This window comes from Trachypithecus francoisi, unplaced genomic scaffold, assembly GCF_009764315.1.
Source record: "Trachypithecus francoisi isolate TF-2019V2 unplaced genomic scaffold, Tfra_2.0 Lachesis_group9, whole genome shotgun sequence".
Lineage (NCBI taxonomy): Eukaryota > Metazoa > Chordata > Mammalia > Primates > Cercopithecidae > Trachypithecus > Trachypithecus francoisi.
In genome coordinates this window covers 10,672,559-10,695,862 of record NW_022681474.1, presented here as the reverse complement: position 1 = coordinate 10,695,862, position 23,304 = coordinate 10,672,559, and the positions used below count along the sequence as shown (strand labels likewise).

The following is a 23,304-nucleotide window of genomic DNA, read 5'->3' as shown; positions in this document are numbered from 1 at the left end:
TGTAAGCATATAATGAATGCTCCTTTAATAATTATTTAAATTTTTTTCCATTTGACATAAATACAGTAAGAGGCAATGATCTTTAAAACATAATGAGCCATTATTTCCTTCTCTAATTCTTGGGTGAAGATACATTTTACATGTACCATGCACCCTCAGCAAAAGCTGATGGGCAACTCGCAGAGGTGGTGCTGGTCTTCACCCATGGAGCCAGCGAGGCTGAAGCAAACTGTAAGCCTGGAAGTGAGGAAAGGTAAGCAGGTAGGAGCCCTGGAAATAGTAATGAATCTGTAGACGGGAAGGTCAGTTTAGGGGAAACCTCCCTAAAGCCGCACTGTGATTGGCAAAGAGTTTGCTAATTAAGAAGTTTTTCCTTGTCTTTCATGCACATTGAATTTTCTCTGGTATTTATTCTTTGATCATTTCAGAAGCAGAAACCTGCATTTGAGGGTTTGTTTCTTGTGATATAAGCACATTAAGTGGCAGATTTAGCAATTCAGAGATGTTGATTAAGCAAAAGGGGAAAAATCCGCTTACAGCCAGGAAATAAAGCCCTTCTAACTTTCGAGGGCCCCTTCTGTCCAACACACAAAGCTAAGCAGAGCAGGCATTTAGCATTTGTTAAATTAGTATTTATTTTGGGGGTATACAAGGAGTTGAATAAGCTTGAAACTCAAATGTTAGATAAACTTGGCTAGGAAAGATATAAACCATGAGATTACTAAAGGTGGAATAGAAAGGGGAAATTTTTTGTGGGTTGGTTAAAAAAAACTGGACTGGAGATTGGGCTTTTTAGAAACCAGTGGCAATATTAATGATCACAGTAACATTTTACTTCCACAGACCTGAAGCTTCCCTTTCGGATAATTCCTTTTGATGGTAACCATTCTCTGTGCCTGGAGAAAAGGGCCAAAAATCCTCCGAGAAGGGGCAAAAATCCTCGAAGCAAGGCACTTTATACATTTGCATTCACCACGTGTGTAATTACCTAAACAGAGAATCCTATCTACCTAGAGTGTTACCATTTTCAATGACTCACAGCCCCACAGTCCCATGGTCTGTTTGTCCTTGTTCTGTTGGCTTATTGTGGAAAACGCAGTCTTACACTCCAAGCACTGAAATGTGTTTAAATTCTGTAGAAGTAAATATTGAATGATAATATTCAGAGTGATTTCTTTTCAGAACAAACCCAAAATAAAATCAAAAGCAAAAATCTCTAAACACCCTCCAACAACACAGGCTAATCTTTAGGAAAACCAGTTTCCTTCTTTTCTGACAAGGTCTCTCGATCCACATGGCTGATTAGACCAAGTTCAAAGGCAAGGCCAAAAGCAAAAAAAAAAAAACAAAAACGCCCTCAGGATGCAAATGTCAGGGAGAACTGAGAGGGTAAAGAGAACTGGATCCAGGAGACCCATTAAGTCAAAGACGGCTTTGAAAAACTCAGACATTTTACACTTCAAAGATGTCTGTGACATTTGAAAGGTTTTACGTTGGGAGCAAGTGGCATTCACACTTTTAACTAAACAGGAGAGAACTCTGGGCAGAAAGGAAATCAAGATGATTCAGACAGTCTCCCTGGCTTTGATGTGTTCAGAGTGGCTGGAAGCACAAAGTCAGCTGTGAAGCAAAAAGTCTTTTGGTGGGGGATGCAAAATAGTAGGTTTGGGAACCCCAAAATCTGGCAGGAGGTTCTCAACATCTGAGTCCGTTTCTTCTTGCATCTGCAAATGTACCTGCTCACAGGCCTTTGCAGGACAGCCCTATATAAGATAACACACATCCCTGCCCCCAGTCCTCTCTTCTTTACACTGCTTTTTGTTCCTTCATTACCTGCTGTTTGTATTTTTGTTTATTGCCACTTTCTTCTGCAAGAATAGATGCTCTAAAGGGAAGGCAGTCTTCCTGAGTTCCTTCAGCTTATTTAGTTGACTTTTTTTGCCTCTATGCTGTGGCCCCAGCACTCTTGCAGTAGTCTCTCTGTAAACACTTTTGTGTAAGTGAACTGTGACGGCTTCCACAGTTACTGCAAGCCTGCATCCATTGTCATTATCATTCTCTACAAAGTGTCTGCTAAAATCAAAATGCACGCAGGGAAACAAGAAAAGGTGTGCAGTCAGGAGAGTTGTGGGGTCTAAACTCCCTCCTACTTTTCCTTTGGAAATCCATGGCAAACTTACAACACAGAGGTGAGGATCTCAGAGAGTGGAAGCCGGTTGATGTGATCACAGAGAGATTCCCTACACATAAGATTGTTGGAACGGAACATTCTGAACCCACAAACGGGACGCTGGGTAGCTGTCCCACTTTCCCCCTCACCTTGAGCTGCCTGTAAATATTTAAACTTGATGAAACATCACTATTTTTCCATTCAGCCAAGACCTTAGTGACTGCAAAAGTATGTTTTCTGAAATTTGGACTCTAATGGCTAATTATAGATACTTTGTAATATCCACTGAAGTTTGCCAAAGCAGCAGTAAGTAGTCTTGTCTTTAGAGTTGGTTGGAAGATTATTCAGTCTTAATCTACCTAGACTTATTTAAAGTAACCAGGCTTAACCACGTAGGGCCATGTTCTACTTCAGCTCATTAGAGCTCCTTCCCATTAACTCCTTACGTGATTTTCTCAACCCAACTTTCTCTTTCCCTTTGTATATGTGGGAAAAATGAGACGGTGTAATAGAGCCACCGGTGGGCCATCGGGTCCTGGTTTAGAGTCCATCATGAAATGTGTGTCCCGAAGGAAGCCCTTGGCTTTGCTGAGCATCATCTGTGTCCTAAATGGTAGGATTTGGTTCCACCAGATGATGTCAAATGTCCTGGAAGACCTTGCTTCATACATAGTTCATAGCAGGATTCTCCTCCTCCTCCCCTGCTTTGAAAACCCACTCAAACTTACCTGATTCAACATACTCTTTGACGAGCACAGCACAATAAGGGTTAACAGCCTCGCCCTGACAAGACTGGCAGGACCCGCAGTCAAAGTTGGACAAGCCAATCCGAAGAAATGGTGACATGGTTGCACCCTGGAAAACGACAAAAGACAAATGCTGTTTGGGAGCTATAAAGATAATTATTTTTGGTGTCCCATGTCTACTTAGCCAGTGCTTTATCATGGACAGCCAGAACCTCACAAAGGTCCACTATCCATCTGAACAAATGTTTTCACTTCCCCTTCTGCAGAGGACACTGCTGGACTCACCCAAAACCACACACTGACTTGCCGAGGGGAGAGGCTTTCTGGAAGTCTGAACTCAACTTCGCTAGTGACTCAAGAGTTAATTCCACTCAACCTAATGGAGTTAGGGCCAATGGTTGGAGAGTGAGGCAAAACTTTTCCAACATTTTATGTCTTCTGTTATTCAAGTAGGTGCCCCGGAAACAGCACACAGTAATCAGAAAATGAGTTTATAAAGAGCGAGTCTATTTTAGTCACACTAGTTAAATATGACACCGCAAAATTCTTACATGGTCTATTTATGTGTGTAATGGGATTGGCCCAAGGCATTCAGCAGCTGATCCTTATTTACTTCAGATATTTTCAAAAAGGTCTGCTTTCTTCACAGTTACACACACACACACACACACACACACTAAGCCTTTGAACATCACAAACCACGTAGAAAACTCTAAACTCATTGACTACTATAAAATAGGGCTTTATCATCTAAGGATGAACAAAATACTTCATAAAAGCCCAAAACTCAGTAATTATGCTTTCCAAGAGGTTTAGATGATAGTTATCAAAGTGTTGGCTACAAATCCAGGAATCTAGTCTAATTCTTCATCTATTGTTCCATTATTGAGCGTTCTGGTCACTTATATAAACTAGATACCTCTTCTTGTTTACCTACTTTCCCAAGGTCCCATTAATCTGAAACTATCATCTGGTATTCAGTGAAAAAGTTACTTCCTTGCTCCGTCTCTCTTCTTGACCATTTTATACTTATATTTGTTTTTCTAAGTTTTCATAAGTAAGCCAAAGATAAGAAACAAAACATTGGTTGTCTTTTCCGCCTTTGTATAAAGAAAGAAAACTGGTTGAAATAATAAAGACCTGGAAGTGAGAATCTGTAACATACCTGGAAATCTTGGGCCTGTAATACCCCACATCTAGCTAAGCCAAAAGGTATCTCTAGTATGCTAAATGCAAGGGTTCTTTGATTCTACAAGAGAGACAAATTAGGATCTTTTGACAGGTGCTGTTAATTTCACAGATATTAATGAAGTCCTAATTTCCTGCAGAGTTTGGAAAGTTTATCTAATGGAGACGGTTGGGTAAACATCATGATTTGCTGGGTTCCGTATCTATCATGTTGCTGAATTAGCAGGTAGATGACTTACAAATTTATCTTTAGGGGGCCCCCTTTGCCCTCTGAGTTTAGAATTTCCAGGCAGGAGTGGGGCTAACAGCTGTGAGTTCTCCGGAGAGAGTTTCTTTGAGAATCCCTTCTTTCCTGGGCCACTTGGGTCTTTTAGACAAAACTTCATTTCTCCACAAATCAGGAAATGGGAGTTATTGACATGTCGGGACTTTTTAAAGATTTCCTTAATTCTGTTTGAGTCTAGAGGGATCATGGACTCATAAAGCCTGAGTTAAAGCACTCTGGCCTTTTCTGGTGTCACCCTGCTATTCCCAGGTTGGGTTTCTAATCAGGCAACAGCAGCCCAGCAGGCGTCTGGGAAATGCTGTCTCAGGAAGAGATGGAAACCTCCAGGGTGACCAGGGCTTCCATCACAGCAAGGAAGAGGGTTGGGGTAAAACCCTCTCTCCTCCTGAAGGTTTTGCCTAGACAATGATTTCTTACTCAATAAGCAATGCAGATTAAACGGCCATTTCACCAGATTCACTTGCGCTAATTCTGTTACTTCTAAGCATTTTGATGATTTGACCAACACATGTATGTTCTGTTTGACAGTCAAGTCAGTATCCCTCTTTCTAAAGGTCTGGTCACAGACCATTAGAAATGTATGTCAGACATGACCTGACATACACTTGACATCTAGAAGACAGAATAGGTAGTTGTGTGGTAATCTTCACATATCATTCATTAGAACTGCAAGCTCAGGTGTGAGTTTTTCAGGCAGATGGCAGCATTTTACACCTGAACTACACAGAGTGCTCTTCTCTATGTTGTTCAGAGTGCTTTTTAGATGATCATGATGAAAAATAAAGAAGACACACAAAGTTAGTAAAAAGTCTTTCCAGATTTCCACCAATAACAGAAATCAGTTACTATTTTGATATATTTTCCCTAGTCTTTTAAAATTAGCAAGTTTTTTGTTTTTCTCTTACAAGCTATGATCATCCTGTGGGTATGGAATTATATTTGGCTTTTTAAGTTAACATTTTACTATAAATTTTTTTCAAGTTTCTCTGACGTCTTTTCAGGCTTCCTTGTCATTCTTGCATGACATCCTATTGACAGTAGCTCTACGATCTGCCTTACTAAAGTCTGTAGCTACATATTTAGTCTGTTTCCAACATCTACACACAAGAAAAAATGCATCTTTAAGGTAGCATCTTTTTTTTTTTTACAACATTTCCCAGATTTAGGGATACTGCATCAGACTGGATCACCAGAGTATTATAATATTATTTATCAAGTGGTTATTCCTATTGGTAAGATCTTATACATTTAAAGAAAATAACCTAACTTACAGGTAAAGACCTATCCAGGGAAATAGCTATGGTTTGTGTAACAGAAGTAAGTTAACATCATTTCTACATACTATGGATATACACATTTGTAAGAAAAGCACTGTTTATGACCCAAAAAACTAAATTGCAAAGGCACAAGCTATACAGGATACAAAAATCATAGTTGCAACTAATTGTGGAAAAATGTTCAGCCATGTGAGCCATTTAAGACATGCAGAATAAGACACCACGTAATTGCATGTACATGGCATTCTTGAAAAGACAAAATATATGAAGAAAAACATCAGTTGTTGCCAGGAGTTGAAGCAGGGAGGAGCAGCATGAGCAAACTTTGGGGAAAGACAGAAGAGTTCTCTGGCTTGATTGTTCTAGTGGTCACAGAAATCTAGACTTAAGTTCACAGAACTGTACACCAAAGCCAAAAGTCAATTTTACTATATGATAATTCAAAACCCAGAAATATATGCAATTGGTATTTTAAGGCATGTATTATAAATACAGAGATTATAGAGATAAAGTAAAAAGAATATATATGGAAAAGCTACATATTAAATTAAAATCTTAAAGTAATCAAAAGTAGCCTCAAATTACTAAAGGGAAATGATCAGATCTTTAAAAAACTTAAAATAGCTTTGGTTCTGTGGTATTTAAGCTCTTTTGAATATTTGCAGTTAGGCAAACACAGCTGAGAATAAAATAACATTAGAAATTAATAATGCATTTTATCTGAGGATAAATTAACATTTTAAGTCCTAATTTAAGCTGCAAAAAGAATTATAACATTTAAAATATATAAAAAATAGGCTGGGTGTGGAGGCTCATGCCTGTAATCCCAGCACTTTGGGAAGCTGAGGCGAGCAGATCACTCGAAGTCGGTAGTTTGAGACCATCCTGGCCAACATGGTGAAACCCCCTCTCTACAAAAATACAGAAATTAGCTGGGCATGGTGGGGGGCACCTGTAATCCCAGCAACTCTGGAGGCTGAGGCAGGTGAATGGCTTGGCTCCCGGCAGAGGTTGCAGAGAGCCACGATCATGCCACTGCATTCCAGCCTGGGCAGCAGAGCAAGACTCTGTCTTAAATAAAAAGAAAAGAAAAATATATAATAAAAACAATAATATGTTTTTGCCTATGCAATCATCACATATTTTTTAAATGCTATTACTTAATGTTGGTAGGTCAAAATGAATCATACACTTTCATACAATGCTGCTGGGTATGTAAATTACCACCATCCATTTAGCAGATATACACACGTGTGTGTGTGTAAGTATGTATGTGTGTGTATGTATGAATATGTGTACCTATCCAGCTATATGAAGAGCCAAGAAGATGTGTAATGAATACACAAGAAAGAAATTAACATAGAAGATTTTCGTGGGTTGCCTTTTGGTGTTCAGAGCCGATCGTAGGGAGAAGGGGATTTCCCTGGGTGTTAAAATAGAAAAGAGAGTTTCTGTGTACAAAAATATATGTGTTGGAATAGCATGCCTCAGGACTAAGCTTGTGTGATCCGTCCTCTGTGCGCTCTAAATTTCGGTTGGTCTCATTTTCACTGTCCATTCACGTGTGATCTGAGAGACCAAGACAGTTGCCCCTTCATCAACTAAGATGGACTCTAAGGTTAAAGAAACAAAAGTTACCCAGCGGTGGAGGATCCAGGGCTTGCCTGGCATCACAACCTCCTAAATTCCTACAGCTACAGGAAAAGCCACAGCCTTGCTAGTCTCCCTAATAATAAGAATAATCAGGCGAAGTGCGAGACCCTTCCTAACTCTGATTTACAACCCAGACCCCTGCAGCTCTGATTGGACAGGGGACCAGCCTTACAGGCATTCTTTCCTGATAAGCAACTGCAGACCTCAAGCCAGTTTCAGCAGCTTACAGACGCTGCACACAAAATGTCACTGTGTCCTATAATTTGCCTTTTGATGTAAAGAGCCAAATTTAACACCTCATTTTAATGCTAAAACCGTGCCCCAAAGCGAACATGGGATGTATGTTGGATATATGTTTACCCCTGGCACCTGCGCTTAACTCCCCTCACAAATATGTATAGATTTTCCCCCAAAACTTTCTGAATCTATCTGACTCTATTGTGTAATATGGACCCTGGGAGGCATAAAACCAGCCTGCACTTTCCCACTTTGAAGAGAGAGCACCTTCGTTACATGCCAAAGACTGTCTCTTCCCGGTGTGCAGACTGATACTGCCAATAAAGTTCTTGTGTACTGTCAGCCATCCTGGTGGTCTATTGTGTAACACATGGCAGTCTCATACTTCATGACAACAATCTGTGCACAAGAAGACTGACTGGCCAGGCTGTTCTGAACAAGGTCGGGGCTAGGCCTCCCATAGACCCCTTGTCTGAGCAATAAAGTAACACATTCAACTCTCTCCTGGATATCTCCAAGGGGACCCTCAACTCACCAGGTCCCATATAGAACTCCCTGCCTTCCCTTTCAAACTTCCCTCTTCCTTCATTTTGCCAGCTCAGTGCTGGTGCCGTGACGCCCAGCCCTCACCCGCTGCTTCAACTTCACTCTTCCCCTTGTGCCCCACGACCCACTTGCTTCATCTCCTCCTCCACCAGTTCTGCATCACTTCTCTTGTGACTCACAGCAGCATCTTACCCTGCCTCCTCTGTCCAGCCTTGGTCACCTCTCAATCTCCATCAAATCTCCATGCTCCAGCCTGAGTGATCTTAGGATCTTGCAAAACTGCTGCTGTTTCTCCAACATGCCATGTGTTTCACAGTTTCAGACTTCTAGGAAAGCTGCATCCTCTCCCTGGCATGCCTCCCTGTTTCACTCCATCCTCCCTGCTCGCTTCCTCATCTTTCGAGTTCCTGTTCAGTCTCTAGCTCCTCTTGGAAGCCTTCCTTCCCCTCCTCTAGGACCCTCCCATCAACACATCTCCATGGGAAGCTCTCAGGCCCGGCTCCTGCAGTTCTCTGAGTGCACTGCTACACAGCACCTGTCATATTGATTTGCGTCACGCCTGCCATTTCTACAGTCCGAGTGGGGTTGATCCTGTGGCTCCCACGCTCTCAGCCCTCTGATGTGGGGACTTAGTAGAGCCCCACCAGGATGTCCCCTACTTAATTCTTGAGATGCTACATACACTCAGAAGAGGGGTTCGACTCCAACTACACAAGTCTGTCTGGTCTCATCTGCACTACATTTAGCAAGAACTCCTCAGAATGAGTGCATGTGGTTGCCTTACTTCCCTCATCCCCAGGGATGATAAACAAGTTCCCTCTGTGACCACATTCCTTTGGAAATGCGGTCAGCCTGTGGGACCGGGGAAGAGACAGAGTGCCGGTGGCCACACTGCCATATTTCCCTAGAATGTGCAGTTGGATTTATGGATTCACATCTGTCTTCCTCAACAATTCCGAGAGAAGGGGCCCTGACTTCATCATCTATGTGCCTCCAGAGCTGATCCCTCTGTCTGATATATGTTAGAGACTCAGTGCATTTTTCCTTAGGGAGTTCATTTTCAAAAACAAAGTTTTACCGAATCTCTTCATCTCATGCATTTGTTTTACTTGCAAGAGTATACAATGGTCAAATTAAGTGACAGATAATTACAGAGGGAGTCAAGAGTAAAGGATGCAGCCCGGCACTTGTTATAAGCAAAAGATCGACGCCCTCATACACTGAACTGCTGGAGTTATTTAAACTATGTAAACCTGCTTTCTCATTTGGAAATCACTGATAATACTATTACTCATCTCAGAGAGCCATGAGGATTAAATGGGCAAACACACACAAGGTGCTTAGAATGGGGTTAGCTCAAAGTAAATGCTCAATAAATGTTAGTTATTATTATTATTACAACTCTGATATATTTTCTAATGGGCCTTCTCGACTTCATTGGTGTGTACCAAAAAGAGCAGGAGGAAAGTAGAAATAGTCTTTTAGGAGCATATCTGGGCTAAATTATGTGACCTTCCTCTGCACTCTGCTACAGAGCTCCCATAAAACCCTCCATCTATCTCTTGCAGAGTACTTACTACCCCTGATGTCCTTATCTGGATGCGACCATTATCATGATGGATATCAGGTATGTCCATCCAATCTTCCACGCTTTTGCTATCCTAGCTGCAAAACACCATCATGATATGTACTATGTTACATTACATTATGTTATGTTATGTTATGTTATTTATTTATGTATTTTTTTGAGATGGAGTCTTGCCCTGTTGCCCAGGCTGGAGTGCAATGGCGTGATCTCAGCTCACTGCAACCTCTGCCTCCTGGGTTCAAGTGATTCTCCTGCCTCAGCTTCCTGAGTAGCTGGGATTAAAGTTGTGTGCCACCACGCCCGGCTAAGTTTTGTATTTTTAGTAGAGACTGGGTTTCACCACACTGGCCAGGCTGGTCTTGAACTCCTAATCTCAGGTGATCCGCCCGCCTTGGCCTCCCACAGTGCTGGGATTACAGGCGTGAGCCATCGCCCCCGGCCCATATGTACTTTAGATCTACAAAGGATCTTTACTCTTACAGGCTCACTATTTTCAGCTTTAAGTGTGATCTCATTTGTCTTTTGTATGTAGCTTTGATGCAGGTACATGATCAAGTATAATTGCTGTGTGCTTTCGGTCGCACGCTATTGAGTCCTGAACTGAGAATTCTGGTCTTTTGATTCTCTGGGCACTGACTCCCCTATTTAGCTAGGCTGATTCACCCTCCACAATTCAAACCCCCAGAATGCTTTCATAGAGATGCTGAGGATGTCCACATAACTGAACCTGATGGGTTCAGTTAAATTCCATATAAATAGAAAGCAATAGAAGTATAATATACTCTCATCAACTGAAAAAATACCAAGAATTCTCTTCCTCAGTAGCAAATGAAATAAGAAATAGCCAACTTCTTCATTTAATAAAATGTTTGGAAAGCATTTGTATTACTGTAATTTAGTGGGAGGTGGCTGGGTGTTGGGGGAGAGTCTCACAGAAATAAAATAACAATAGTCATCACTTGTATCAAAACCTCTCACATGTGGGAGAGAGAACACAGATTAATCAACAGTAAATTGGGGAATGAAAAACAAAGCATTCAATGGTTTCCAATTACATCTGCTCAGCCAAATTTGGTAAACATCAATTTGGAAAAATTTTGGCAAATTAAGCTACACCAATAGCTTTGGATTTCTTTATGAGATAGAAAGGTTTCTTAGGTAAAAGTGACTGCTATGACAAGTAACATAAAAAAAGACTTTTTCACAATGTGCACAGAAGAAAGATGATAACTAGTAAAAAAATCACATAGTCGGGCAGCGTTTTGCTTTGTTGCTAAGACTTCTACTAAGTAGTATAATAAAGAGGTTAAATATTAGCTTTCACCAACAAAAATGGTCTCAAAAAATGAACTAAAATAGTAAGTATGGGCCAGGCACAGTGGTTCACACCTGTAATCCCAGCACTTTGGGAGGTTGAGGTGGGAGGATCACTTGAGCCTAGGAGTTTGAGAGCAGCCTCAGGAACAAAGCAAGACCCTGTCTCTAATTTTTTTTTTAAATTAGCTGGGCATGGTGGCACACACCTATAGTTCCAGCTACTCGGGAGGCCGCTGTGGAAGGAACACCTGAGCCCAGGAAGTCAAGGTTGCAGTGAGCTGTGATTGCATCACTGCACTCCAGCCTGGGCGACAAAGCAAGACCCTTTTCAAAATAATGATAATAACAATAAAGTATACATTGAAGACAATATTTTAAAATAACCCCTGCAATACATAGTGACAAAGGAAACCCAAGCCTAACAGTCAACCCTCAGTCAGAACTAGAGATGAAGGAGGCTTCGTGGACAGACCTAGTGCTGCCCTCCTGCCTGCCAACATTAATGATACTCCACACTTTCCCCCTAAAACCAATAATAGTGTTGAAGTTAAACCTTGAAATATAGAAAATAAAGCACCTGGGATGACATTATTAATCTTCTGACACCGATTTTAATAGGTTACATGAATAGATCGTCCCACTAAGGCATAGCCCTGGCCAAGTTACACTATTACTTGAGAAAGCCATCCCAGTCTTTGTTGAGTTAAAGCCTAATTCTTAACCTGTTATTTAAAAGCCTTCATGTATTGGGGCCACGTTGCCCTCTTCACACATCCACGACTCTCAGTGGAGTCCCAGCCTGCCTGGACTTCTCTTGGTTTGCTGAAGGCTCCCTGAATATCTGTCTTCATGGCTCTGTTCATGCCATTCCTTCTGTTTCTGAGCTCTGCCATCTCCACCCAAGCACAATTACCATCTTTCAAAATCTTTCTCATGTTTCATGAGATCCTTAAAAAATCCTATGAGATAGAGTGGGTATTACTAGTTACTCACCAAATAATGTTAAAAATAATCATCACATTGATGATTGTAATGAAATCTCCTGGATACTTTGACTTATGTTATCTCCATAAACTCTTCCAGTAGCTGTCAGGTGGACAGGACAACTATGGTAGTAATCTCCATCTTATTAATTTATAGATTTTATGGCTGGGGCTCAGCAAGTTTAGGTGACTTGTCTATGGTTACAAAGTGCTTGGAAGGCCTGAATTCAAACTCAGGGTTCAGATTTCGGTCCCTTTCCATAGTATCCTACCACCTGCCAGATCTAGCGTCTTCAGCCGTATTCCAAGCGCATGTCTGCCATGCTTTTTTCTTACCCACTTTTCACTTTTGTTTTTCTCCTTCCAGAATCCATAGAATTAATTAGCTCAGATGGGGACAGGTACGGGTAGATTTCTCCTAGATGGGAAGGGTCCTCTCTTATAGGACAGAGTTCTCACCAAGGCGACATACAAATAAAATGCCCTCTGATGGTGAATATGAACTTTTCCCCTTCAGCTCAGGGTGCTGCCACCAGTACTGATGTGAAGAAGAAGAAGGGAGAAAAGTGGGTGAGGAGGGAGGAGGGCAGTGGGCCAAGGTCTGCGAGTCTCACTGAGTCTGGACCCTCGGGCCCCAGCTGGCCCACCTCCCTCTGTGCTTGCAGTCCCTGTGAGGTGCCTCCTGGCTGCAGCAGGCAGGCTCTCAGTGATATGGGACACAGCCTTGCCGTCCACCTCAGAGTTCAGCCAGTCACAGAAATAGTGTTTAAAAGGGGGTTAGGCTTTCCATGAGCTTTTAGCCCATGTTACAGCTGAACTACCAAGCATGTGCTAGGTGACTGTTGTCCGCTGTGAAAATCTGTCATGCATAACAGCATTCCTACATTTCAGAGTCCCAACAACTAATGACTTTAAAATTACTGAAGTCACTTTTGAAATGACTATGGATTTATTTTAAGTTTTTTTTTTCTTTTTTTCTGAGGGTAAGAGTAGGGGAAGGTCAATTGTGGTAAAAACAATAACAATAATTATATTAAAACTCAACAAATATTCTATTAATTTGGTATGAAAGTAATTGCAGTTTTTGCCATTAAAAGTAATAGGGGAAAAAAAGGCTAGGCGTTGTGGCTCATGCCTGTAATCCCAGAACTTTGGGAGGCCGAGACGGGTGGATTACCTGAGGTGAGGAGTTCAAGACCAGCCTGACCAACATGGCGAAACCCTGCCTCTATTAAAAATACAAAATTTTAAAAATTTACCATTAAAAGCATTGGCAAAAACCACAATTACTTTTGCACCAACCTAATAATCCCATCTCGCCATACTCCCCTGCATACCTTATGTTGCCTTAGTGCTCTCTGTGGGGTCATTAGCTTTCAGTTGTTCAGGCAACTGCCTTAGAACTAATTCTGATTTCTGAACAAATCCTTAGCAAGTATCTTGAACATGGAAGATGTCAAAAGGAAAAATGGAAACAGTATATACCTGGATGTCCCAGACACTCTTAATCTAAGTCCACGAGCAGGAAAAAAGAAAGGCTCACTCGCCTCTTTCCTCCTTGATCTCCACACAGACTGTCATTCCCAGGTTGGTTTCTTTGAGGCGGGATCTGCTGGAGGCCATGAAGTATCATTTTGGAGAAACTCTTCTCCCAGGGTTCCATAAATCAAAATGCTGGTGTGGGGGTGGGATCAGGCTTGGTTCCTTTCCTGCTCCCAATTCCTTTCTAGATCTCAGCTCTCCCACAAGCAGTTGCCCTGGGGAAGAATCCTTGAAAATGTTGTAATCACCTACAATCTGCTGGTACTATTTTGGGAACTGGATGAGATAAGGTATGAGGAAACTCCATAAACTCCTACATCCATTGCACAGATTAAATGAGTTAATATGTATAAAACAGAACAATGCCCAGCACAGAGTAAGCCTTCTATATGTGTTTATTTTCATTATTTGTAATGCTAAAACAATGTTACACAACTGGAAAAATGGCTATCCAAATCATAGATACTCTTTCTCCTTCTTCCTCAGGCTCATTGGTATTTATTACCTAATGTTCTAGGATTACAATGTCCACGATTTCTGATTATAGTGACTATGCATCCATTCACTCATTCATTCATTCAACAAACAGTTACTAGAGCTACTAGGCACTAAGTGTCTCAGGACACTGCAGTCAGCCAAAGAGTCAAAACCCATCCTTTGTGCAGGGGTCCAGATGCACAAGACAGACAAGAAAGCAGAATATAATATGAAATACACCAGGTGACTCCCATGAAACAAACTAAGCAGAGGAGAGAGGTGGGGAGTGCTGGGTGGGGCGGCAGGGAGGGTTTCACTGGTTCCGAAGGGTCTCCGTGAATGATGTTGAGTAAAGACCTGCAGGAGGAGAGGAGTGAGCTATGCAGACAACAGCAGGTGAGCGTGCCCGGCTGAAACATGGGTGTGAGGTTGGAGCTGCCAGGCATGTTCTGGGAAGGAGGGTGGGCTGCATGGAGTGAGCAAGGAGTAGAGAAGACAGACGAGGTAAGTGTGCCTGTGGGGCTGTCCACGGGCCATGGTGAGAATCTGGAGTTCAGGTAGGACACCGCCCGAGGGGTCTACATGCCATCTTCAGCTCTGAGTGCAGAGCAGACTTATTTACACCTAGAATCAGGGTATCCTGGTCCCTGTGTTGAGAGGACTATAAGGAGCAGGTGCAGAAGAAGAGAGACTACTGGGGGCGACTTCACTCTTCCAGTTGATGGTCAGGGGCACCAGAAGAGGGACCCTGGCAGCGTGCAGGGATTCCAATGTCTCTTGACGGGATGTGCCAAGTGACTGAAGATGAGGGGAGGGAAAAGGAGGAGCAGGGTGACCCCAACCCATGGTAAGAAGCCGTCCCCATTCACAAGATGGGAGCCCTGTGGGAAGAGCTAGATGGTGCGAGAAGAGGAGATGTTTGATTTGAACACGTTAACTGTGAGATATGGAGAAAACTGTTGTTATCTTTTCTGAGTCAAGGATTGAGACACATAAAGTAAGGATGTAAACGTTGTATTTTCAGCAGCCAGGTACAGAAACTTCTTGGGCATGTGGGTATTTATTGGGAGTCACGGGACTAGATATTTGAGGTCTAGGTCACATAATTTCCATACCTAGAAAACAACAGTTGGTAAAAGATATAAAAACTGAAATGATGATGATGCTGGTTAAGAGGACAACAGCACCCATCACTTACTGAGCAGTTGCTAATCACGGTCATTATTAGAAAACTCATATTTTCCCCCCTTGTGTTTTCAAACAAAGAAGCTTGCCTGGGTCTGGGCCTCTCCCTCTAACCTATCCTTACTCCCCATTCCTGCACCCCAGGAAGAAGAGTGATTGATCTGATGGATAAGTCTGTAAAAGAAAATAAAATCTCGGGTCCCCCAATACGTTATGCCATGGGGAGAGGTAAGCCTGGAAGCCAAGTCCTGCCACCCTGCCATTCTTTCTCCCCAGGAGACAGCAGTCACTTCACAACCCTGTGTCACAGCATTCTACGTAAGCCAGGCTCCCACAGTGACAAAAGGCCTCATGTTTCTCCAGATGGCCACCCTCACAAACTGCTCACAAGGAAATTCCTTTCTGGCCCCTAAATCCTTCAGGATCCACATTCCCTTACAAAACAAGCCTATGCCAATTGCAACCCTAGGACTGCAACCTAAGCTTAACTTCTAAAACTGAGTTCTGTTTTAGGAACTCAGCTGCCAATGTTGATTTCAAGCTCATCTTCCCAGGTACAGAAGAAGGGCCAGCTGAGATCAGTCACTCTTTCCTTGACCCTGAGGCAGGTGCATAATGGATTTGTTCCTCTGCTCCCTGTTTTCACACATTTACCTTATCTTATGTAAGACATGGATTTGGTAAGCGCCAATTAGAGCCTCACTGCCTCCCTCCTCCCTCTTGCCTCCTGCTTGCCCCCTCTCCTTAAGCACTGAGTTCCTAAAACCCTCTTTGGAAAGCACAGGTCACAGGTTCTTCTGTGGCTGGTATTTTTCCCGGGCGTGTCCTCAAACTTTAGCTCAATAAACCTCAACTGAGAGAGAGAGACACTCGCCTCAGTCACTCATTTTATGGTTAACAGGTTCTAGATGAATAAACCGTTCCCACCCATCTCCACCCTCCTCCTCTCATTTTGCAGGATCTGCTGTCCTGCAGAACCATTTCTGCACTATTCTTGGCCTAGCTGTAGGCTAGGGTGGGGGGTGCCTCGTTCTCAGTTGGCAGGGGTGAGGGGTCCCCGCCACAGTCCAGCATCACCTGCGATGCTGTGAACAGAGACGGCCAATTTATTTGCCTGAACACTTGAGCTGTCTCCGTCGATGTAGCCTTTGCTGTCACTGGGTGGACATGCTTCTCCATCTTCCTCCTTCCTGATCTGCTACTGCTTTTGTTCTAAGCACAAGCATAGCCAAGAGGGCTTATGTGTTGGATCCCCCACAACCCACAAAATTGCGCAAAGGACTCACAGCGAGTAAGCAACAGCACCTGAACTCAGCCTTGGTGGCTAAGTGTCTCCACCCATACTAATACATTACTTCTTGTTAGCAAATGTCTCTGAAAGTTAGGTCAGGGAAGACATGAATGCATGGGGGTTTCGCTGTAGACTGTTTCTGTCTGCTCCCACCCGTCCCTACTTGCAAAGGACGTGTTATGACTGTAGGGACAGGCTTTCCCGGCAACTTGCTTAATTATCCTAAGCACTAATAGGATGCTTCTCTTTGTCTGTACCTGGGGCTTAATGATCTTTCTTTCTACTCCATGGCTATGGTTTGAAGAGTGAAGAAGTGGGTGATATAAACAGAGATGGGCTCAGAATACCCTAAGTTCTCTTCTGGATGTCAGGGCTCCTCCACCTATCTGGGTAATTTTCTCAGCATGCCATAAGCCTGTGCAATTCCCTCCAAGCTTCTGCCATTCATGTCTTTAGAGGTGGCTGATTGGGATCAATGAGGATTTCTAGGCCAAAGTCTAGAAAGAAACTTCATCAGATAAAGCTGGAGGAACGAAGGCTCTCTGGCATCATTTTCTAACCGTGGTTAGGATAATCACTTACTGGACACAAAGATGCTGCCTTCTACAGGAGTAAATGGAAATGTAGGACTCTGCTCTTTGTGGCAAAATTTGCTCTGAAAAGACAACCTTCTCTCTGACTCCACCATCTTGCGACCCAGTAGCTCTAACTGAGATGCTGGATCCCTTGCAATCCTCCTGACGTTTCTTTCTGCCATGTAGGTGCTCAGTGAGGAAGAGCACACCACCCAAAACAGGGGCGTCAAGTTGGGACCAGAGACTCGGGTGTTCTGGTCAAAGGGTGCCTAGACTGAGAAGGCGAGCTGAAGCCCCTGGGCATGGGGCGCTGCTGTTCTCGAACCTTTGCATGGCAGAGTTCAAAAAGGCACAGAGACCCAGGAAGGAGTTAACACATGAAGGAGCTCACGGTTTGCAAATGTGGGTGTCATGGAGTGTAGGCCAGCTCTATCAGTGTCCAAGCTGTATGGTCTTGGACAAGTGACTTAATCTCTCTGTGACTGCATTATCATATCTGCAAAGCAAGGTGTATAATGGACCCACTTCATTGGGTCTATGTCTACGTTGTGATGATTGAATGAATTAATCCATGGAAAATGCGTATGACAGTGTTTGGTGGAAAAGATGGCTATGATGATCACACCACACTTGACTAAAACATCCTCAGAAATTCTCCCTCATGAAAATACCATGGGAACTTGTTTCATGGGTCATCAGACATGGCCCAGAACACCTCTGAGCCACTTGCGAAGGGATGAAGTGACACAAATGTTTGTTTTTTGCTGTTAGTCACTAAGCATTTGGAATACCTGCCTACCATATTGCAAAGCACTGCACTGGATATGCAGTTGGAACGGGGTCCCTGTTCTCAATACATTATGGGGCAGTTATGGGGCAAACCTTTCCTTCCTAGAGTGCGGTCAGAGAAGGAGGCTTCAAGAGCCTGGACTCTACTTTCTTAACCTCTGATCCCAGGAATAGAGACATGGCTGGTTCTCGTGAACTTGGCGTCAGAGACAGAGCAAGAAATGGCAAAGTGAGCTGTCACCCCTGGGTACACCAGTAGCAAAAACACTCCTGTCCTCCTATGCTGCTGTGACACCCCACCCCACTTCCTCCTGCGGGCGTGTGACACTTTTCAAAGAAAATACAGTATTTGGTAGTATCAACACAGCAAGCGGAAGTAGCGGTGCTCGGTTTGCAGTGAGCTAACAGTTTTACAGAGAATACTCTACAGAATCCTCCATGTGCCGGCTGTGCCCGGTGACGGGGGACTGGGCTATCACAGTCACAAGGGGGTTGCTACAGATAAAGGGACAGGGTGGACCAGGGAAGGGCACCAGAGGAAGGGAAAGAAAAAGCAGAAAGAAAGAGCTGGGTCTACCTGGGTGGATGTACGCGTTTAGGGCAACGTGAATTGATCACATTCAGTTGCAGCCAGAAATGCTGCCAGCCCACAAATGCAAGTGTCGCAAAACTTGGTTGCAGTTGTTTCGGGTTTAGAATTCATGGAAACTCTAAAATTAGGTAATACTTAGGTTCCCAGGCCAGCCCCTTCACTGACCATTCCTCTGCTAATTCAGAAAGGAGCCAAAATTAATACATAAAACTGACCACTCGTTGGCATTGTTCTAGCTTACGGGAGTCTCTGTTTTTCTTCCTCGCTGTGACATTTCAGATTTACTGTAGGCTGAGTATCCACTGGGGGCCTAATTTCTGAATTTAAAAAAAACTCTTCAGTTGTTTTATGATGTGAGAAGGGGACATCTGTACTCTCACCTGTCAGCAGGGTGGAGCCCGCCTGGTTCTCAGAGACGGTCTTGGAGAAACAGCAGTATCAGCATGCCTGAGACCTCTTTAAAAACATAAATCCTGCAGCCCCACCCAGAGCTGCTGGGTGAGAAACTCTGGGGTGGGGATGGAGCTTTAGCAAGGCTGTCAGGGAACGGATGCACACTAAAGTTGGCAAAGCTGCCCTGGAGTCAGCTCCGCCAGGCCAGGCCTGCAGCTTTCTCGTTTCTGTTTGCTCAGAATCCAGCACAGTGCCTGGTGGGTCTAAATCAGCAGTTCTCAGTGGGTCATGTTGCTGGTGGGGGACATTTGGCAATGTCTGGAGACAGATGTCTTTGGTTGTCACAAATGGCGGGAGGGCGTGCTCCTGGCATCTAGTAGGGTGAGGTCAAAAACACAGCTCAACAACCTACAATGACAGGCTAGTCCCCAAGAACCCTCTCAAAACCAATAGTGGTGAGGTTGAGAAACCCTGTTCTAAGTAAATGGCAATGCTAAGAATATCTCCCCAATCCATTCCTCACCACTTCTCATCACTTCCTCAAGTTCAGTGAATTCCGGCCCCACCCGGAGGACGGAAGAAGGTAGATTGGAAGAAGGTAGATTGAGGGACTCTGTCTCTCTCTCTTTCCCGTATTCCCTTCTCATTTAGGGACCACATGTGACACAGGAATTGACCATGTAAGATGTCCATAATAAGCGTCTTTGGAATAAGTAAATGAATGCATCCATTATATGGGCAGGAAATAAATCAGTTAGTGGATCTGTTTTTTGTTTGTTTTTTCATTTTGAAAGCTGACAGTGCCCTTATTGATCTAGTGGTCGGCCCTCTCATGTAACAGAAGAGAGAACTGAGGCTGAGAAAATTAAGGCGAATGATCAAAGCTATCTACCTAATTAGCAGCAGGAGGGGATTAGGGCCAGTTCTCCCAGTGCCTCCCTCAGTCCTCTTTCGGCTGGGCCAGTGTTTGACCCTCTGGGCACCACTCAGTGAGGATCTGACTTGAATAGGTGACTGGATTTGCTCCTGCACAGAGTATTCATGTTACACAGGCTGAAGGATTGTTTAAATGGCCAGATGTCGGACCCTGTCAGACTTAATGCTTGTAACGTGTACTGATTTCTGAGCAGTGTGCCAGCGTCCCGTGCAGTAGCTGGCATTCAATTAGCCAGGGGCCAGGTGAACCCCTCGCTCTTCATACTTTAAAAGGGGTTTTTCTATATTCATGATATGCATATAATATGAACAGATTAAAAGCTTAGCTTCTTTAAGAAAAACATGGTTTAAAAACAGTACTTGGTTATAGGATACACAGCTTGCAAATGTCAAGTTTCTACTTGGTGAATTTGTCGTGAGCCATTCAGATTATTTTGTGACGAGAGACACTGCTTGAAATGTGCTTCAGTCTACAGTCATCCCACCCCGAATGCACCCAATCTTGTCTGAAACGTACTTCAGCCTGTTCTTATAAGACACCAGTCTCTTAAGAGAACACGACAGCATTTTATAACTGCAATTTCATTATTCTCCAGAGTAGAAGGTAGATGGAGTGAGTAACTACCTTCATTTTTAAAAGGAGTCCATTCTAGATTAGTGGCAAATAACTAATATGCACAGAGCACTTTACAGTTTACAAATAGCTTTTCAAAGACGAGAATAATTAAGAGGCTGCTAAATCTAAGAGATATTGGTAATTTATTTCTTCACTGGCCTTTTACCACAGAGTTAAAGAGCGCTATTCTGTGGTATCCTGTTTTACTGCAATACTTGTTCAATTACAATTTATTCTAATTTTCTAATTTTTTCATATTCCCCCTTGAATCTAAGCTCTATGACTTCAAAAGTAATGTTTAGATTTTGTTTTTTTTTTAAAAAAACATTTTTTACTTTTTAGAGCAGTTTTAGATTCACAGTAAAATAAGAAGGTGCAGAGAGTTCCCACTTAACCCCTGTGCCTGCAGACGCAGAGCTCCTCCCATTATCAACATCCCCCATCGGAGCTGGGGATGAACCTACATTTGCATGTTATTATCACCCAAAGTTCATAATTTACCTTAGGTTCACTCTTTTTTTTTTTTTTTTTTTTTTGAGATGGAATCTCGCTTCGCCGCCCAGGCTGGAGTGCAGTGGCACAATCTCGGCTCACTGCAACCACCATCTCCCAAGTTCAAGCGATTCTCCTGTCTTAGCCTCCTGAGTCGCTGGGATTACAGGCACCTGCCATCATGCCCGGCTAATATTTGTATTTTAGTAGAGACGGGGTTTCACCATGTTGGCCAGGCTGATCTTGAACTCCTGACCTCAGGTGATCCACCCGCCTCGGCCTCCCAAAGTGAGAGGACTACAGACACGAGCCACCATGCCTGGCCTGGGTTCACTCTTGACGCTGTACATTCTGTGGATAATGAGATGGATCCACCATTACAGCGGATCATGCAGAAGTTTCACTGCCCTAAAAATGCCCTCTGTCTCTTCATCCTTCATTCCCTCAGCCCTAATAGGTGTTAAAATAAAGATATTATAATGGGACTAATGTGGTTCTGGCAGCAAAAGAGATGGACAGGTTACCAGAACAAAATAGAATGCCCAGAAACAGATTCAAGTATATATAAAAGTTTTGTGTTTAAAGAAGATGGTATTTAAGCTCAACGGGAAAGGGAAAGATTGCTTAATAAATGGGACTGTGTCTACCAGCTAAAACCTACATTAAAGCTAACATAATACTAAATTCAGATAGATTGAAGACATTCATGCAGAAAGAAAACTGCTAAACCACTAAAAGTACCAGATAATATAGATCAATAATTATACCCTTTTAGAATTTGGAATGACTTCTTAGATACGATCCCACAAACAAGCCCCACAAAGGTAAACATTTCCAAACTAGTTTACAAAAAACTTGTGTGTTATTAACATACTTAAAGCTGGGAGACATAATTGCAAAATATGTGGCAAAATATTTAATTATTTAAATATCATTAAAAAGGGCAAATCTCCTAATCAAAAAATGGACAAAGGCTAACAACAGACAATTTACAAAAGAAAAGTTATAAAGGGCCAATAAAACAAGTTCAATTTTACTAGATATAAAAGATATGTAAATTATCCAGGTTTTTAATCCCTTCTCTGCAATTCCAAATGCCATAAAGCTCTAAAAATAGAAAAGAGCATTGCCAAGACAATTCTAAGCCAAAAGAACAAAACTGGAGGCATCACACTACCTGACTTCAAACTATACTACAAGGCTACAGTAACCAAAACAGCATGGTACTGGTACCAAAACAGAGATATAGACCAATGGAACAGAACAGAGCCCTCAGAAATAATTCCACACATCTACAGCCATCTGATCTTTGACAAACAATGCTCATCATCACTCACTATCAGAGAAATGCAAATCAAAACCACAATGAGATACCATCTCACACCAGTTAGAATGGTAATCATTAAAAAATCAGGAAACAACACGTGCTGGAGAGGATGTGGAGAAATAGGAAGACGTTTACACTGTTGGTGGCACTATAAACTAGTTCAACCATTGTGGAAGACAGTGTGGTGATTCCTCAAGGATCTAGAACTAGAAATACCATTTGACCCAGCCATCCCATTACTGGGTATATACTCAAAAGACTATAAGTCATGCTGCTATAAAGACACATGCACACGTATGTTTATTGTGGCACTTTTCACAATAGCAAAGACTTGGAATCAGCCCAAATGTCCATCAGTGACAGACTGGATTAAGAAAATGTGGCACGGCCGGGCGCGGTGGCTCAAGCCTGTAATCCCAGCACTTTGGGAGGCCGAGACGGGCGGATCACAAGGTCAGGAGATCGAGACCATCCTGGCTGATACGGTGAAACCCTGTCTCTAATAGAAAATACAAAAAACTAGCCGGGCGACGAGGCGGGCGCCTGTAGTCCCAGCTACTCGGGAGGCTGAGACAGGAGAATGGCGTGAACCCGGGAGGCGGAGCTTGCAGTGAGCTGAGATCCGGCCACTGCACTCCAGCCTGGGCGGCAGAGCAAGACTCCGTCTCAAAAAAAAAAAAAAGAAAGAAAGAAAGAAAATGTGGCACATATACACCATGGAATACTATGCAGCCACAGGAAAGGATGAGTTCGTGTCCTTTGTAGAGACATGGATGCAGCTGGAAACCATCATTCTCAGCAAACTATCACAAGAACAGAAAACCAAATACCATATGTTCTCACTCATAGGTGGGAATTGAACAATGAGATCACTTGGACACAGGAAGGGGAACATCACACACCGGGTCCTATTGTGGGGAGGGTAGGGAGGGATAGCATTGGGAGATATACCTAATGTAAATAACGAGTTAATGGGTGCAGCACACCAACAGGGCACATGTATACATATGTAACAAATCTGCACATTGTGCACATGTACCCTAGAACTTAAAGTAGAATAATAATAATAAAATAAATAAAAATAGAAATTATTCTGTA

General features: G+C 43.0%; 1 protein-coding gene across 7 annotated transcripts in view; it reads right to left on the bottom strand.

The window, feature by feature from the left end:
• PRKCQ (protein kinase C theta) overlaps positions 1–23,304 on the bottom strand; it is a 156,365-nt gene that overhangs the window by 91,820 nt on the left and 41,241 nt on the right. For 6 of the 7 annotated variants that reach the window (XM_033209993.1, XM_033209989.1, XM_033209992.1 and 3 more), the window contains one exon: positions 2,899–3,025. In XM_033209993.1, coding sequence (XP_033065884.1) covers positions 2,899–3,016 — 118 coding nt within the window. In that variant the 5' untranslated portion in view covers positions 3,017–3,025. Of the gene's footprint in view, positions 1–2,898; positions 3,031–23,304 lie in introns of those variants that run through there. The other variant, XM_033209995.1, reaches the window with a different exon arrangement.